At 41.2% G+C, this 18,019-nt stretch overlaps 1 protein-coding gene across 1 annotated transcript in view; it reads right to left on the minus strand.

The window, feature by feature from the left end:
* The window catches only part of atp10a (ATPase phospholipid transporting 10A), a 50,698-nt gene that overhangs the window by 19,904 nt on the left and 12,775 nt on the right, over positions 1–18,019 (minus strand). Inside the window, exons 3-12 of the mRNA XM_065956119.1 lie at positions 17,560–17,645; positions 13,361–13,467; positions 12,913–13,044; positions 12,619–12,749; positions 11,571–11,823; positions 11,252–11,469; positions 10,969–11,163; positions 7,340–7,898; positions 669–772; positions 138–264 (exon numbers count right to left, since the gene is read on the minus strand). Coding sequence (XP_065812191.1) covers positions 138–264; positions 669–772; positions 7,340–7,898; positions 10,969–11,163; positions 11,252–11,469; positions 11,571–11,823; positions 12,619–12,749; positions 12,913–13,044; positions 13,361–13,467; positions 17,560–17,645 — 1,912 coding nt within the window. The remainder of the gene's footprint in view (positions 1–137; positions 265–668; positions 773–7,339; positions 7,899–10,968; positions 11,164–11,251; positions 11,470–11,570; positions 11,824–12,618; positions 12,750–12,912; positions 13,045–13,360; positions 13,468–17,559; positions 17,646–18,019) is intronic.

Here is an 18,019-nt window from a genome sequence, read left to right on the forward strand (position 1 = left end):
TGATGAATGCATATCAAATAAAAACGTCCAAAGTTAATCAGTTATCACTATGTTTTTAGTATGATCACCATTCGTTTGATTCTCAAAATTAGGCTGGTTTTTTGGATGCTTTAACAAAAAATAAATCCAACAGTTACCCAGAAGCTGGAGGTTCGTCTCCAGTCGCAGAGCTGACTGAAACAGAAGCTCCTCTCTCCCCTGAATGGCCGTCTCTGCCTCCAGGTGGCGCTGCAGCCAGCATGCGTACTGTTCCTTGCTCATAATCTGACACACAAACACAGATACACACCATCATCTGTTGAGTAAAGGGGGGAATGTAACAGTGAGGCAGCCTCTCCTCTTTGCCTGCATGCCAGAGGAGGACCCACAGGAGAATGTGAGACCTTGAGGAGGTGTTTTATCACAGTGCTTTGGTGACAGGTTCTGCACTAGCAGGGATATAATGAGCCCCGGCTTGTGTGGGCATAAATTAACAGCCTGGGAAAATGGCACAGATTGCAACTGAGTCACGGAGAATGGCACTTTAGAAGGGCCGGTCCATGTGATCATCTGCAAACACAACCAGCCGAAAAGCCACTGAGACACACACACACACACACGTCTGACTTCGAAATGAGAGAAAGAACATTTGATCGACACTTCTGAGAAGCTTTATGGATCCCTGTTACCTTTTTAGCAATGCACAGTGTGCGAAGGCCATCTGCAGCGTACAGGTTCAGGTAGTTCTGGGTCCGGCTGACAATCTTTTTCTGGCGTTTCCCTTTGGAGCTTCCTGAAAAAAAAAGGGGAAGTGTAAAGTTAAAAAAGAAAGAACATAAAATGAACTTTTTTCGGAGGGAATTTGCAAAATGGTTCAGCATGATAATGATCGAACCCAGAGAGAGAGAGAGAGAGAGAGAGAGAGAGAGAACTGTCAAATTGCATAAATTTGTTTGAAACATTAGTTTTAGTATTAGTACCAGATGTTGCCAACAAATTTGTACAGTTTGCAGGAGTTCGCCTGCAGCTTTTGGTAGTAAAAAAAGTATTTGCCCAGTATTTGTTGCCAATGACATATTTTTGTTGCCTTGGTATGTGAACAAGTTTTGTTTGATTTTTACGTTTTTTTTCCTATCAAAAGTTTAAAATTTTGGTATCCTTTATATGCATTTATATCACCAAATCTTATTTTACTTATCAAGCTGCATTTGTAAAATATGCAGCTAAATGTATGAGTACAGATCATCTATCTATTTCAATGTACTGCTTAAATTCTTTTAATATGACTATGTTTATTTTGAGTGTGTCTTGGACATCTTCCTGGCAGGAGGAGAGATCACAGACAGACCGGCTTCATCGTCTCCTGGCACAGACACAGCAGCCAACACTCTGATCAGCAGCCCTGTAATCTCTCTAATAACACAACAGCTTGGCACATATAGTGCTACACATATAGCACCATGCAAAAATTAGGTTTACCTGAGAGGACACATTCACACAAGAAACTGCCAATGAAATCAGAGGGATTAAAACACAAAAATAACCGTAACAAAGATAAATCCAAAGTGTGTCTCTATTTGAAATGAAGTTAAATTTACAGGACAAACAGGGACCAATCTTTGACATCAAATGCTTAAACCCTGTTTTCACACATACACACTCATACACTACAATTGTTCATATATGTCCGTCATAGTATTCCCTGTTGGAAAGGAGGTAGGGGGAAGGATCTCCTGAGTTAAGACTGGAAAAATAAAATCAAAAATACAGACTACAGAAATACAAGATGGCGGATGCAACGAACAAACGAACAAAAACTATTTTCCTTTTGGTAAAGAAACAAACAGTGTTTCCATGAACAGCAGGTTTCCTGGTAACAAAAAGCTGCTGAAACAGAGACACACAGGTGGAACTTTACACAATGTTGATTTTTCCTACCACTGATAATTGGAAAATCCACCTAACATATAAACGAGGGCTGTGTGTTAACTGTTCCCTGAGGAGTTCTTCCCCATTAGCACAAAAGCTAAACAGGGGGCGCTTCCAACCTGAAGTCACTGGTTTTAAGAAGCTACTTCAGGGTGTAGACGACAAACAGACACCGATGAAGACTGATCACATGTGAAAATCACATTTTAAGTTGATCTGGCTGTCTTTTTAGAATAAAGCTGCTTACTAACATCTCCAGCAAACATGGATTCAGCATGCAATAATAAGCTTTAAACAGTTTGTAGAGCACTTTTCAAAATCAAAAAGATGCTTTACAATGACAGCAAGAATAAAACAATAAACAGGCAGGTCATAACGTCATTGACGTCAAACGTCAAATTAAGAAATAACCAACAGTTAATGTCTCACTGTGACTGTCTGCCATTTGGATCTGGACAGAAGCTGAGCTTTAAAAGCATCTTTACGTGTTCTCTTAAACATAACCGGTCTGCTGAAAACTGAAGTAAAACAGATCCATTTTTTTATTTTATTTAATTTAAATTATAATTAAATTGTTACATATTTCAATAATCCCTGAGGGAAATTCTAGTTTTACACATATTATTGGGAGACATGCTTCTCACACACATAGGTTCATAAAACACACACATGCACAAACAGGACCTGTGGACATGCATTAATACATCACATCAGAGTGAGGCTGCTACACAGGGAGCACACCTGAGCTGCTGGGGGTCAGCAGCGCTCGGAAAGTGACCTGGCACCTCTCCAGCAACCAGTCCAACTTTTTATGGTCCGGGACTTGAGCCAGCGACCCTCTGGTTCCCCACCCAAGTAACTGAGCTACTGCAAGTATTCATATCCGCCACATAAGACACCATAACACCCAACGCCAATATCGACACATTTATGATTGATAAATGGGACAGATTACATTTTTGTGAATATTTACCGGTCAGACTCCTCACATTAAGCAGCCATTTCATCTAATGTTAAAATGAATTTAAAAAACTATAGAAGATGATCGGAAGGTAACGATTTTGCAAAAACATCTGCAGCCTCGCCATACATTTTTTTGATCAGTTAAAGCAGTTTGATTGATACAAATCTACTTACATTTCTAATTTAAGCTGGAACTTGGCTTTGAACAGGAACCTGCAGCAGTAGGAAAACTAGTTATGTCATCACACTAAAACTTTGAGTCCCGAGGGTCTGCAGTCACCTCCAGCCCTCCATGAGCTCTGTTATTAGAGAAACACTCAACAACTCCCCAGTCGCCTGAATGGAGCCATTATGGAGGTCTGTGCTGTGAGGGGGCCCGTACAGAGAAACACTCTGACTGGCTGGTTTTATCCAATGGTAAAACAAAGCTGTGTGTGTGTATGTGTGTGTGTGTATAGACACACCCTGTTGACTATAAAAGTTACAGAACAGAGACGCATGAGGCCATTCTCAAAGTGGACCCTCCCCACTAACACTCTAAACTCTGAAGTCTCAGCTTCATTAAGGTGTAAAGAACAGATAAAGAGGCGAGCTTTAAGACGAACTTTCCTCGCCACTGAGCTTACATGAACGTTGTGTAACCATGGTTCAGAATCAAATAAATAAAAAGCTTCATCCGTCACTGTCATCTTCCTCTTAGCCTCAGCTATTGTATCAAACAGTGTCGAGACGGGCTAACTGGCTAACTGGCAAGTGCCATGAAGCCCGCTGCCAAACTTACATCATGCTGTAAACAGATGACGAGGCGATCTGTGGACATGGGAGAGACGCGATTCTTCTTGTTGAAGGTTGTTGAACTATCAGATTGACTCTGAAACGACTTTATTAAAGTGGAGAAGTTACAAATTGTTGCGTTAACAACCAACACACACTCTGAGGTTTTGGATGCCACTCAATTTAGCGGACCCTCCACTTGAGCCCACCATGATGTACGAAGTGGTCCATGGTGTTTGTGACAACAGTCTGAGTTGAATCTCTCCTCTCTAAAACAGAGGCCATTTAAAGTGATATACAATCATCACACCCCCCAAAACTAAATGCTATGACACCGCTGTGGTCTTCATCTTAAAAATCAATCCATAAATCACATTGCAATTCAGAAGTTCTCAAAATCAATCAACCTTTTATTTGTGTAGCACCAATTCATAACACATGACATCTCAAGACACTTTACAAAAGAGCAGGTGAAAGACCGTACTCTTTGTTCTATTATGTTACAAAAGAGCAGAAGACACACCAAACGAGAGGAGAGCTTTTCTCTGCTGAGGTGTTGCTCTTAACACATCTCAGTTCAGCGTAGGAGGATCATTTAGCATGAAAAGAGTTTTTCCCGTGGAGCCGAGCTGCTTTTTTGAGATGAACTATCCGCCTCTAATGAACAGCAGGGAGTCACTTAACAGCATGTGACATAAATAACTCACAGACACACAACCAGGCAGCATGCTTCTCCTGGGAGGAAGTCCAGAGGAGATGCTTAACATGTAGATTTACGGGGCGCACTGGTGTTGCAATGGTTAGGGCGCGCGCCCCATGTATTGAGGCTGTTGTCTCAAGCGGGCGCCCCGGGTTCACATCCCGCCTGTGGCCTCCTTTCCGCATGTCGTTCCCCACTCTCTCTCCCTGGTTTCCGACTCTATCCACTGTCCTATCTCTCCATTAAAGGCACAAAAGCAGATTTACCATGTCAAAACATAAACATGTGGAATATACAGGATTAACAAATGAACTTGTAAACCCAATGATGCACACTGACTCAAATAAAATCATGCTTATAGTGTGAGGAAAAACAAATTCAAAATTCTTAACAAGAACAAAAGAGAATTATTTTAGCACAAACGTGAAAATTTATGCAGATACGAGCCTTTAATCCTCCGTATGGGACTAACTCTAAAAAAACAAAACGCCTCATTTTAAAGGGATAAAACACATTTGTTGCCGCTGTTGAAGCTTTCAGATCTATTTCATGTAACCTAACAAAATCTCATCTCATCAAGTCAGATTTGGTTGTAAATGTAAAGCTTCTACTATTAAATGATTTCTGTAGTTCAGTGCCACACTAATACAGAGTTAATGTAAACCAAACAAACCAGATGAGGTGTGAACGCACTCTTTAAGACAAAGTGCTCCGTTCATAAGTCCGGCTCACGCTCAAAGCTTCCTCACAGCGGCCACACACAGGAGCTGCTTTTACAGGCTGAGTGTTTTCCCCAATTGACAATGCAGATTGGATTTTAAAGCCGTGCTGAAAATAAGAGTGGATTGGCAGAAAATGCATCGCCAGGGAATTAAATAACCTAATGCCGGTTTAATAGTAACAAAGAAAAGGTTTTTTGGCTGTGAGAATTTGCTGAATATCACTATTATTTTTTTCCATATTTGCATAATGAAAATAAAAACATATCTGTGTGTGGAGTAAAGCCTTCACTGTGTCGACAGAAACAGTCCCTGCTCAGCACCCCTGGACAGATGTCTGGTGACTGTGTACAAAGCATTAGTGAAAAGTGCCCGTGTAGCTCTTTGTGAAGCTCTTTGTGTGACTGGAATACTAACAACCTGCCCGGGCCGCTACACCTTCAACATGAACAGGTTAAAGTGGTAGAGAACAGGGTTTTAATATCACAGGAAGAAATACACAAGAAATATTTTTTTGAAGGCAACAATCAAGAAGTGACTCACTTTAAAAACACTAGCTCTTATATAACACCTTACACGTTCACATCAGTGGAAAGTATGATGCTCTGAGGTGAAGTGGGTGAAACATTCAGAGCTCTATAAACACAAACACGTCCTCGCTGTGCCGCCATGTTAGTCCACAGACAGACATAAAAAAAACAAAAAAAAAAACAGCTTCAATTGAAAACAATCCATCATCACAGATCGACCAGTGCCGAGTGAAAATGTTATCAATTTACTGACATGTCCTGTGAGCCTGGTGCCATGTGAAGATTACATCCAATGATTTGTGGCCGATTGCAGGTTCGCTGCCCTGATTCATCAATAGTGGTGGAAAAGTCTGCAGACGTGATACACCACCGCTAACACGGTGCTCCAATTCACTTTAAAATACCACGCTGACAGCAGTGGCGCCATTTATCAGGAGAGTAACACTAAATTCACCCTTGTGTTGTGATGAATTTCCTACTTGACACAGCAATCTAGGAATAAGGCAGGACTATATAGAAAAAGTAGACTAACACAATGTTTATATTGATCAACACCCTTATTTATCATGCTTTGAGTATCGTAACCAACACAAATCAGTAAAGTCATTTCATGTAGCACTTTCAAGTATGTCTCTCCAGCGCTCTTAGGCATACAGAGCATGTTGGTGTGGGTATGTGTGTGTGTGGGGGGGCTGCAAGCCAAGCTAGTGCTAATGTTTGTGTTATAAGTTACGATTCCTTTACAACTTGAAGGTTTTCAATTGGAGCTGAATCAACTGAAAATATTTCCCCCGCTTCAAATATAAAAAAACAATCACAGGAGAGGCTGTGAGCTGAGCTGCTGCTAGCTAAGCTCAGTTTGTTTTATAAGTTAAGAGTTCTTCCCTACTCATCCATCACACAATTGTGTACTGGAGCTGAGCTTTATGAAATTCTCTTTAAAACAAATGATCTAATGCTAAAAATCAGTGTTTCTCTCATTCACACTCTTCAAAAGACAAAGAACAACAAGAGAGGCTGTGAGCCGAGCTGCAGCTTATAATAGCTCAATTATTTTCAAAGAATTCAGCTTGTTTTTTAGGTCAGGACTCCCCCAGTGTACATCATCTTTGAGGTCTATACCTCCGAAAAAGACACGGCTCGTTGATTAAAACTTGTAAAAACTCAGAAAGAGACCCTGCTAAGCACTCTGTGCTAATATAAGATGGTGCTACAAAAATGGCAGGTAGAACTACGTTTGGTGACTTGACATAAAATGTGTTGTGAATTGATTCTGATTAAATAAAACTTGATTGCTGTTAAAACTCAGTGTGTGTGTCAAATACTCTTCTGCAGACACAGAATGTTCTGTGAGGGGGCTGCTAGCCGAGCTGCCACTAACATGTATGTAATTACATCACGTCACATTTTTTTCCCCAAACAGCTTCCTAATCTTTGGAGGGTAACATTTTTACTGTAACATATGCGACCCTCAGTCAATCATTTCTTTCCAGTTGGTAGAAGACACTTTTTTTCACCCGCAGCTTAAACAATGAAGTTCACCATCAATGAACTTCTGACAAACAGACTCTTGACTCCATGTCTGATATGTTATCGGCCCTTAGATAAAATATTATTAAGTCAAAAGTCAACAAAAGTAATTGTTTATCGTACTATAATTTAATTGCGATGTCCTATTGAGGTGTCTGTTGGCTCGGTTCTAACTGAAAATGGCTACATCGCCTGTATCAGTGAGTGTTTCCTACCTGTGTCGGGGGGTCTGATGAGGTCCATGATCGCTGAGTCGGCTCCTTTGGTGTACACGGTGATCTGATCCGTCAGAGGATGTCGAACCACCACTGACATGCGTTTCCTTGTGGAGTCGAATCCCAGCGTGTGGAGCAGTTCAAAGCTCAGCTTCCCCAGGTGAGGCAGCTCCACAGTCACCTGGTCGGGGAGGCGTCCAACGAGGGAGCACTTGTAAGCTCTGGCGGCGTAGACCAGCGCAGCCTCATCGGGCGACTCGGCCTCATAGCGCAGCTCACCTTCCTCCAGGTTCCACCCTTTCCCGTCGTAGCAGGGTGGGATGGGGCTGAAGGCGTGCTCCAGACCGCCATGATGCTTCTCCTCGTCCAGTTTGGTGAGCGTGCTCTCTGCAGACGGAGATGACAGCACGCTGGAGCAGCCCTTGTTGGACGAGCGGTTGGTGATGAGGCTGGAGGAGCTGCTGTTGTTGGAGCCGGAGGTCAGTCGGCTCGGGGTGAAACGTTTGATGAAATCCTCGATCGTTTTGACCGGGGACTTCAGCTCAAACCTCATCCTGACCTGAAGGACAAAACAAACAAAAACATAACATTATCAAAACCTGCAGTGGAAAGATACAGAAGCATAATTTAATTCAGTGAATTTAAACCTTCTCTATGAGATCAAAACATCAACTAAAAAAAATATGAAACGATGATTAATAAGTGAGGAAGTTAAAAACACAGAGACATAGAGATACAAATTAGAAAGCCAGGAATACAAGAAGAAGTGTTGGCTTAAAATAATGTTTAGGCATACAAGAGAAGTAATTAAATAGTGACAACTAGAAAATCCTGTATTTCCAAATGATTACAGCTCATTTTTATTTACAAGTTTAAAATAAACGTATACATTCAAAACAATTTGTTTGCCTTCCAAAGAATTTCTATTTACAGGTAACTGCTTGACTCGACGCTGTAACCTTCTTGTAACCGACTTCATTCACTCGTCTAAGGTTGCACTCAGACAGTAAATCATGACCTGAAGGAGCAGAAGTCTTGGCCTGGATATCTGTTACTGGTTACCCGGAGATCCACGGGCTACACCACAAGCCTGGGAATATTGTCCGACTTCCCTGGAGGCTAAAAGGTCGTCAACGGGAGCAGATTCTTTCAGGGACTGTATATTTGATGATAATCCACATCATTGATAACAGATGTTTTATTTATTTTTATTTCTGTATCAGGCACATGAAAGGACACGAACATCACAGAATGAAGAACATAGAAGGGAGACTAAAGCTGTGGAAACTAAAAAAAAAATGTTGTCACTGCCATCACTGTGATAGTTACAGTCCGGATGGTCTAAGCCACCATACAAGACAAGAAGAATTCAGCAGTTTCCTTCATTGTTCTGATGCATGACTGATCACTTTTAAGCCTTAACTAAAAAGTCCTTCCTTGTTCTGTGAGAATATCTCACAGAAAACTTCAAAATACTGTTTACAGTTTATTGTAGTCTTCAATGTAATTCAGCATGGCACTCTGAATAGAAGCAGCATTAAAAAAAACATAAAACACAAGACTAGAAGACAAGTCTACGTTTTTATTTCAAAAGGTTCAGAAATATTAATATATAGAGTTAAAATAAATTAAAACTTGTAAACGATTTTTTTCCTGTTTCTTATCGAGTTTTTGTTTAACACTGTACTGCAATGTTTTACCAGAGCTTACCTGAAAAATAAGCAAGACTGATTTGGATTAAAGTTCACTTTTTCAGTAAAATAATAATAAAACAAATCTGCCAGATGATACACAAAGCACGGTAAGTTTTGTGCATCTCACTAAATGTAACATGAATGTGATATTTTGATGTTATACTTAAGATTTAACGTCTTATTATAAATACATCATAGATCGTTTTGAATTTATAATATTTATCAGAGAATGTGAATAGGCATGAAAAAAGTATAATTTTTTCTCCTGCAATAGGGGGTCACTCATAAATCTACATTCCCTCTCATGTTAAGTAGATTTTGGGAAAGACTTCACGAGCTTCAGTAAAATTCAAAAAGGTACTTTATTTTTTTATTTGCCCCTTGATGCTGCTGAAAACCACTCCCTTCAGTGTTTCAGCACCTCCTGGCTGTTCTGCTTTAATAATTGTGTTTCCTAAGACGATGCAGCACAATAGAAGCAGGAGTGACTCACTTTGAGGACTCCTGACAGCTGGAGTTCTCACATAAAGATATAAATCATTCACACACAAAGGCTTCATCATAAAATGTGAACAATCACAATGAAACAACCACAAAAAAAACCAAACAGAAATTGCAAAAACAGAAAAAAACAATACAAATGCTTCTGAGCAGATTTCCATTTCCAGCAGGTTTGTGCCTCTGACTGGCAGCCCAGTGAGCTGGTGCACACACAGAGGATGTCACCTCTGAACAGGACAACCACACCCTGGCTCCAACAAAAACAAAACACGGATATAATACCGAGACTGGAGCAAGAACATCAAAGACAGACGCCTCAAAAGATACCGAGAGACATGTACAGAAAGATTCTTTGATAGTCTGCTCTTTAAATTAAGAAGCCGCAGTAACGTGCAAGTCTTTTTTTTTTTGTTTTTAGAATAGATGGAAACTTTTTCCCCTTTGGTCAAAAAAACAAAATACACACAGAAATAATGATGCAATAACACGCATACAACAAGTCCTGTTTCAGTGGAAAGGTCCCCATTAGATCTTTAATGATGTTCCTCACATTATAGGTGGAGGGGTCACTACTTGTGTTGTCCTGTCTGTGGCTGTGATCTCCAGCTATCCTTAATTTGTTTGAATTTGTCTCATATCATAAATTATTTAAAAGAAGAGTGAGACCTCTACAGCCATGATAAATGTTAAGTGGGATCAACTTCAACACATCTTCAACACTGTGAACCGTTTTGCTACCTGACAAAGAGTACTTGTTGATGCACAACCCTGTTTAAGAGGATACTCTCAGTGCTCAGGTTTTTGGAAGAGGAGCTGAGACATCAGAAGTGTTCTCCTCCTCAAGAAAACAAATTGACCCAGCTATTAAAACCGTAAAAAACACCAAATTAAGTAGTTTTTTGTTAACATTTTTGTCTCATTCGCTCCTTGTTAGGCTGCAAAGGGTCTTGCTAAGTTGCTGTTTAATATTAGAATACTTTCCCCCAAATTTCTCTATTCATAGAAAAAGTAGGCTAAAAATAACTTGAAGTGTATTGAAACTACAAGAAAGTAGTTGACTGGAAATATTGTGCATGTCCTGCTAGCGGCTGGTGCTAATGGAAACTCTATTAAACAGACTCTACAGACAGACTACACAGGAGTTTGGTGTGGGGCTGTACTGAAAAAAAAAACAACCAAGTAGTAAAGGCTTCATGTTTCACAGGCAACTTTGATTCATCTCTCAAGATCCTGAGTTGGGGAAAGCAACAAAGGCACGAGTCAAACCTGAACCAGGACCTGTAAAATACTAATAATAGGCTTTAAGTACTGCTACACAAAAACACAGAGTCATAAAAGAAAACTATGTGGACGCCAATGAGACCATGTCAGCTACCTTCTTGATTTCTTAAAGTGTTGACCTGAAGAAAGTTTGACCTTCAGGTGAGTTTTTACCTTCTGTCGGGGCTGGTTTGGTGAGGACACGACCACTGTGTTGCAAATTGTGAGCGCGATGAAGAAGTCAATGATGTCAGCGAGGTCGGAGGGCAGCTGGGACATGGGCTGGCTGTGGAATCGCATGAAGTCCATCTGACTGCTGCATTCGTTGACTTTGTCTAAGAGCTGAGGGTCGGGGGTGATATCTTTCTCCTGCAGGACAGACGTCGGGTTTATCAGAGGAGAAAATCACAGCACAAAGTACGAGGAGGAGGACGACATGAAGGTGAGACGCACTGACCATGGGGCTGCTGAAGGCCGTGTGCTTGGACAGGATGCTGGCTCGCTTCGCCTCGGCCCTGCTTCCCGTCCTGCGGTGGGACTTTGTGCTCTGGGAGCGCAGAACCACCCTGGCGCTCTGATGACTCGTCACGCTGTCCCGCCTGGGCAGGGTGCCACCGTGAGACGTACACTCCTCCTCCTCTGAATCCATCTCCTGGTACATAGCAAGTCTCCTAGCTGGATGAAACACACACCATTAAGAGTTACTTTAAGGGCAATGACTCACTAGTGTTTCTTTTAAGGGCCTGGGAATGTGTGTGTGTGCTGGCTTGTGTCACCATTTGCATCATGGGAGTACTCCACCCCGGCCACAGTGCAGCGGCGGAACACCATCTTGTTCTCAGTCAGCGTGCCCGTCTTGTCAGAGAAGATGTATTGCATCTGGCCCAGATCCTCAGTGATATTAAGAGCTCTACACTGCAGGTGAGAGTCCGTCTCCTCGTCGTACAGCTCCATGTCCTGATGGATGAAGAACACCTGGCAGATCTTGACGATCTCAATCGACACAAAGAGCGAGATGGGGATCAGCACCTGGGGGGTGGAGGACAGAGTTTGTGTCAGAACAGAGGTTGAGCTCTCATTAACAACCAAGGGTACTGTATAAAAGAGCTTCTTTGAAAGAGAATTACAGCTTCTCTGTTACCTTTCACAGTTCATATGATTAAAGAAATAATAAACAAGTGTGCAGGGTAGGTGTTCTATTGTTTAAAAAGTATCGTAATCCCTAGTGAGACATTTCCTGGAGAGCAGATCTGCAGAAATGAGTCACAGCTTTGAGGAGGGCAGCTCAGCCTGCTCAGTCTCTCTGCTCTCCCGCACCAGTCGTGTGTTTATTTGAGAGTGTATCAGCAATGTCTGGCAATACTGGCGGGTCTTCCAAACACAACCTTTTACTGTTTGCACAGTCCAAACTATCGGCTATCCTCACTGACTCCTCATTTATTTCAAAATCCACGTGATATCAGGAGGATTTAGCTGCAACGTCTGACACAGGACAGGGTGACATTTTCACTGACATATCTGACATTGGAAGCAGAAAAAAAACCTCAAACTAATCAATAGCTGTCAGGTGGCATTTTTTCCTTATTTTGATCCTGTATTATAGAGATTACTGCCACTGCGCCCCCAGATTCAATGTTAGGATAAATATCTAGAGGTCACACAGCCTGGGGGGACGGGGGGGAATAACGACTGCCAGCACTTTGATTTACAGCAGTGCTCGTGTTCAGTGGGATAAAACATTTCAAACTTAATGAAGCAGGGTGACTTGTGTATATCTTTATCTGCGCCTGTGTTTCTTTAAGAGTCTCGGCGTCTGCATCGTACCTGGAAGACGATGATCATGGTGAGGAAGAGATAAATAGCGGACATGATGGGTGATAAGTCCGTCCCCTCTGGACTGAGGACGTCAAACACAGGCCTCTTATCTCCGTACTGAAACATCCACAGCCCGTGACCTGGAACAGTAACAGCACAAGGTCAACACATATAAACACTGAAAGTAGATATAAATAACAGCTCAGTAAACACAGGGGGAGAAAAAATAGATTATTTTATCACAGAGGTTTTTTAACTGAATCTTATCATTAGAAACGACAAGATTTCACTTTGACCACGCACCGACAGCAGTGAACAGACACATGACCAGCAGGATGATGACACACCAGAACACATCTACATTCATCTGTCTCTCCAGTTTACTCCGCTTGTAGCGTGGCCCGTTGTTGTTGAGCATGGCTTTGGTCTCATGACCTGTAAAAAAAAAAAGACACACAGCGGATTAAAAGCAGCTGCTAAGAGATCAGTTAAGTTATAGGTTTGGTTTTATTTTTGCTCAATTATAAAAAATAATAACAGATCATCTCCAAGTGCAGAAAGACAAAAACTCAGAGAGCTTTTTGAAGCTTCCAGTCCACCCAAATAATGTTTAAATATATATATATATATTAAAGAAGCACAAACAGAAAATAACAATGAACATGTAGCAGTAACAATGAAAACCAAACCAAAGGTAGGAGAACATGTGAATATAAGAAGTGTATGTGATGGTTAATATCTGTTGGCTTACCTGCGTATATGACTATTCCCACAGCCTCCTCTGTGTTGCGGATGGTGCAGCCTCTCAGCAGAAGGTTTTCTTTGTAAAGTGCATCTCTTCTTCCACTTCGATGCATTCTGAGGAGTTAGAAAATGCAAAGAAAATGACAATATGTTCATAATCAAACAGCAAAAGAAAACTAAAATTGTTATTTGTTTTATTTTTAAAATAAATGGGGGGGCAAACACACCTGTATACACTACAGCCCCTAGAAGTACAATTGACACAGCATCAAAACCTTTAGGGGAATTAATTCTCTAAAAGGATTCTCTCTGCGATGTTGTCAGACATTTTGAATAACAAGTGACATTGGTGGCAAAAACATGTACTGTTAGATGTATATGTTGGATGTCATAGACCTTTACAGATATGCTGTTGCCCCCTGACGTAGGACTATGTCAGGTTAGTTGTCCTTCTTTTAGGTATCTCATGTGCTTTGCTTGGTGTACAGTATTGCTGTCCTGTTCTAACGTGTCTTGTGATGTCTGTCTTTTAAGTGTCATATTTGCTTCTGAATGTATTATGTGTTATGTAGGCTATTGCTATCCTTGCTTTTGAGTGCCCTATATGTGCCCTGAGAGGTGAACTGTACAGTATTGTGTACCCTGTGTGTCTGTTGTTCCAGTTCAAAACAAGCCATGATGGCTAAACTAGCATACATTGGCCCTCTAACTTTAAACTGTTTGAATAAATAAATAAATAAATAAATAGTGGACGTCTTTCCTCGGGTGTATTTTACCGAAAAGAAAACATTGTAGACATTGCAGCCTGTTTCCTGGCTGCTGGATCTATTGGAGCAAAAGAGTTTGAACCTAAAAGTCAGTAACTATTTCTAATCACTAAAGTACAAAAGAACGGGATTTTCTCCTTTAAAATAGTGACAGTGTAAAAAAAAAAAAAGTAAATAAAATGTTGGAAAAAAAAGAAAAGGTATCTTGTTCAAGCCCCAAAGACAACATCAGTTTCTTGTGCTGAGCACCTCAATCAATCACGCTCTAAAGCATCATGATCTTCTCTCAGCAGCAGCCCTTATCTCGGCACAAATTCCCTCTGAAACAGAAACCCCGGCTGTACTGCCGCTCCACAGAAACCCCCCCGGGCTTACACTCAATCAGGCAATTCACTGCTCCATCACTGACCCACAGATCTCGCTTCACACTCCTCCTACCTTTAAAGACTCCTCTAAGGTGTTGATGAAAGGCCGAATTCACATTTTACACCGTCTGCAAGGGAAGTGTAAACCCTCATAGAAAAAGATTCTTGACTAAAAGTGAGACGTTTATGTTCAACAAGATTAAAAGACGGGAATCAGTCTCTGTTCGGGGGGAGAGATGAGATTTGAGTATCAACCTTTTATCCCATTACTGAATCGAGGATTGTAAGTGTGTTAGTTAATCAGCGCCACAACCTTCAGCAGAGTGTTATCAGAGTCACGTAACTGTCAGCATGTTTACCAACATCACTGTTCATCCTTTGGCCTCTGACAGCAGGCCGACCAGAAACGTCACCGTTATAGATTAATAACATCGTCCCCGAGCTGCGAGCGGCCGTAGTTCAAACGCAGCTCGTCCCGATTCATAGCTCAACTCTGTTCCAAGAAATTGATAACACTCTGAGACGCGGCGTGCTTTCTCTAACAGAGAGGTGGAGAGATTAGACTCGGTGCTGTTGGCCGTAATGTAATAAAACATTGCTGAGACAACTACCCCCCCACTGTCACCGACTCGGCCGCTGTGGCCTCTGCTCTTCTGTCGCCGGGCAACTGAATACCTGCAGCATCTGGACCCCTTCTGAGTAAAGGATAAATGTCATAATCATGTGAGTGCCACTCACTGAGACTGCTTTCTCTGTACGTGTCTTATCCTCATCCAGAAAGTCAAAAGAGCAGGGAGACACAGCTGCTATGGTCTGTAAAAAGTCTGACGACAGCAAAGACATGCAACATCTCACTGAAGAATAAAGCCCTGAGTAAACTTGATTTTAAGTTCACAACGTGAAAGTGTCCTGTGGTAGTTTGGAGCGTTGGTTGATGATGCAGTATGCACGTAACCACTAGCAGCAGTGTAGAGTTGTATGGTGATGAGAGCGGAAACATCAACATCGGAGACAGCAGAGAGCCGCTACAACAATGGCGGAAAGTTTAGAAGAAAAGTTAACAGATCGAGTCAACGACTACCCGCACTATGATGTGTCATTACTGTTGCATAGAATCCAAAAACTGGTGATAAAAAAAGCTGCCAACAGATCATCTCTACTTCTGTGTTTTGCTTAATCGCGTTCTTGCGGAGGATTAAAAGAGAAGATCAAGACTCTCCTGTCTCTAGGGTGATTATCAGTCAGTCCATTTTCTTCGCTAAGTACCATTAGTAGATGAAAAGCAGATCTTTGGTGTACTGCAGGTGTGTAACAAAAAGATGTCAAAGTTTTGGTTCATAAAAAAACGAAACAGCATCAGCTAACAAAAGTGATGTACAGGACACCAACAAACAAAACTAATGCTAAGAGCAGGTCAGAGACTGAAAACAGCAGGAGACAGATAACCTGGTTTTGAGATAACTTCTTTTACACTCTTTCACCAATAACTAAAAAAAACAATAATATAAACTAACTCCTGTGGCTGATGACGAAAATAGATCTGATATTTTGGCAGGTTTTGTATCTCACTGGGAAGCTCATAAGAACCTGTAGTTTATGCACACATCATGGTAATACAGCTAACATGCAGTAAGCAGTAAGTAAAAATGTATGCTTAAAAATTCCAAATACAAGTTTTAAATGTCAATCATGTTGTCCTCCTCTGAAACTGTAATAAACTATTTTCAGACTCAATCCACGCTTCTTCCTGAAAGCTTACTGGAAATCAAGCACGCTGCAACCAATTTATACCAATGTGATTGTGATTAAACCGAGGTGTACAACGCAGGCAATGTTTAAGTTTAACCCGGTTTATAGGCTGAACTATGTCTGTCTGGGTGCAGTGACTTCTTGAAGGCTGGCAGCCAACATAGACGACAACAGAGGCTTCAATAAGCAGCAAAGCTTCATAGTTAAACAAAGACATAACAAATACTCCAAATCCAAATTTGACTGCATTACTGTGGATTGTAAGAGTCCAGAAAACATCCAAAAGCAGGCGACCAGGAGACATCCTCATCAGAAGCCCAAACCACCTCAACTGCCTCCTATTGATGTGAAGGAGCAGTGGCTCTACTCCGAGCTCCACCTGAATGTCTGAGCCCCTCACCCTATCGCTAAGGCTCTCCACCCTCTAGAGGAAACTTCATTTTAGCTTATCTTATTCTTTCGGTCCTTACCCACAGCTTATGACAATAGGTGAGGGATGGAACGAAGATGGGTCGGTAAATTGAGAGCTTTGCCTTCAGACGCTTCAGAGAGTTAGAAAAAGACTAATAATGGACCTTGGTTACATCTTTGAATTGCTCCACTTTCCCAACATAAAGTCCAAGTCTTGTAAACCCTCATATCTATTCGACAGCCCCAGCTTTCTGTTGCTTTTAAGTGTTCAAGTGCTAGTGTCAATTCCTGCAGCAGAATATGTAAGAAACTGGAACTGGAATCACAACGAGCGAGTAATGTTACTAATAAAGACGAGACAGGGACAGAGGAGTCATTTCATGAAACTCAGTCAAGCTTTCCTCCCTTTCTCATCTCTCTCAGAAACACACCTCGTAACTCTAACATGCTGCAAACACAGGAAGTGAGGTCAACCGCAGGAAGCCAGCTGAGAGTGAGGAGCACCTTCTTGTTGTTGTTGTTGAATACTAAACCCAACCCTCTTAGAAGTAGAGCATCAGACAAGAGGCTGCACAGAGCTGCTGCTGGTTCGGTTTATTCTGGTCATGAGAAAACACACACACACACACACACACACACACACACATCTTCAAATGGGAAAACCCTGCAACCACATCCCAAGAAAGCAAATCGTAATCTGGACTTGGAAAAACTGTTTAAATCATAATGATAAGTTAGAAACTCCTGGCTTCTTAACAAACCACAGTTTCACATTATTTCCATTTTGTAAATCAACATTACTCAAAATGAAGCGGCGTTAATTTACAGTGAAATAAAAATGAAACCTGAAACCAGCCTTAAACCATACACAGCACAGACCAGACTTCAAAAAAAAAAAAAAAAACAGTACTCACATGTAGCCTCTGAATCTGTTCAGGTCGTTGTTGGGTTTCTCACATTCAATCACACTGTTGTATTTCAAAGGGTCAAAGTCACAATCCTGCAAACAGAAAACAAACAGGTGATCATTCAGAGCCTCAGTTAAATCAAAACAGTTCAGTGTCTATGATATTATATTTACCATCGTCAAACATGTCGGGGAAACTCTGCTCAATTCAAAGCAATAAAATCATAGAGTGTAGGGCTGCACAATAAAGCGGAATAAATCGCACAATATCCAAAAATAGCATTGCACATCATTAGTTTCTCATATAGTGCGGGACCTATGATAAAACAGGCTTAAAGTTAAAAATAATTAAACTATGTTTGTACGATTCAAATTTTCATTGCCCATATTTTAGCCTATAGAAACTCACTGCATTTGTTTGGACTAAGCTCCTGCATTTTTTTCATATCACAATTTATATCTCAGAA

The sequence above is a fragment of the Labrus bergylta genome, chromosome 6, assembly GCF_963930695.1.
Source record: "Labrus bergylta chromosome 6, fLabBer1.1, whole genome shotgun sequence".
Taxonomy (NCBI): Eukaryota; Metazoa; Chordata; class Actinopteri; order Labriformes; family Labridae; genus Labrus; species Labrus bergylta.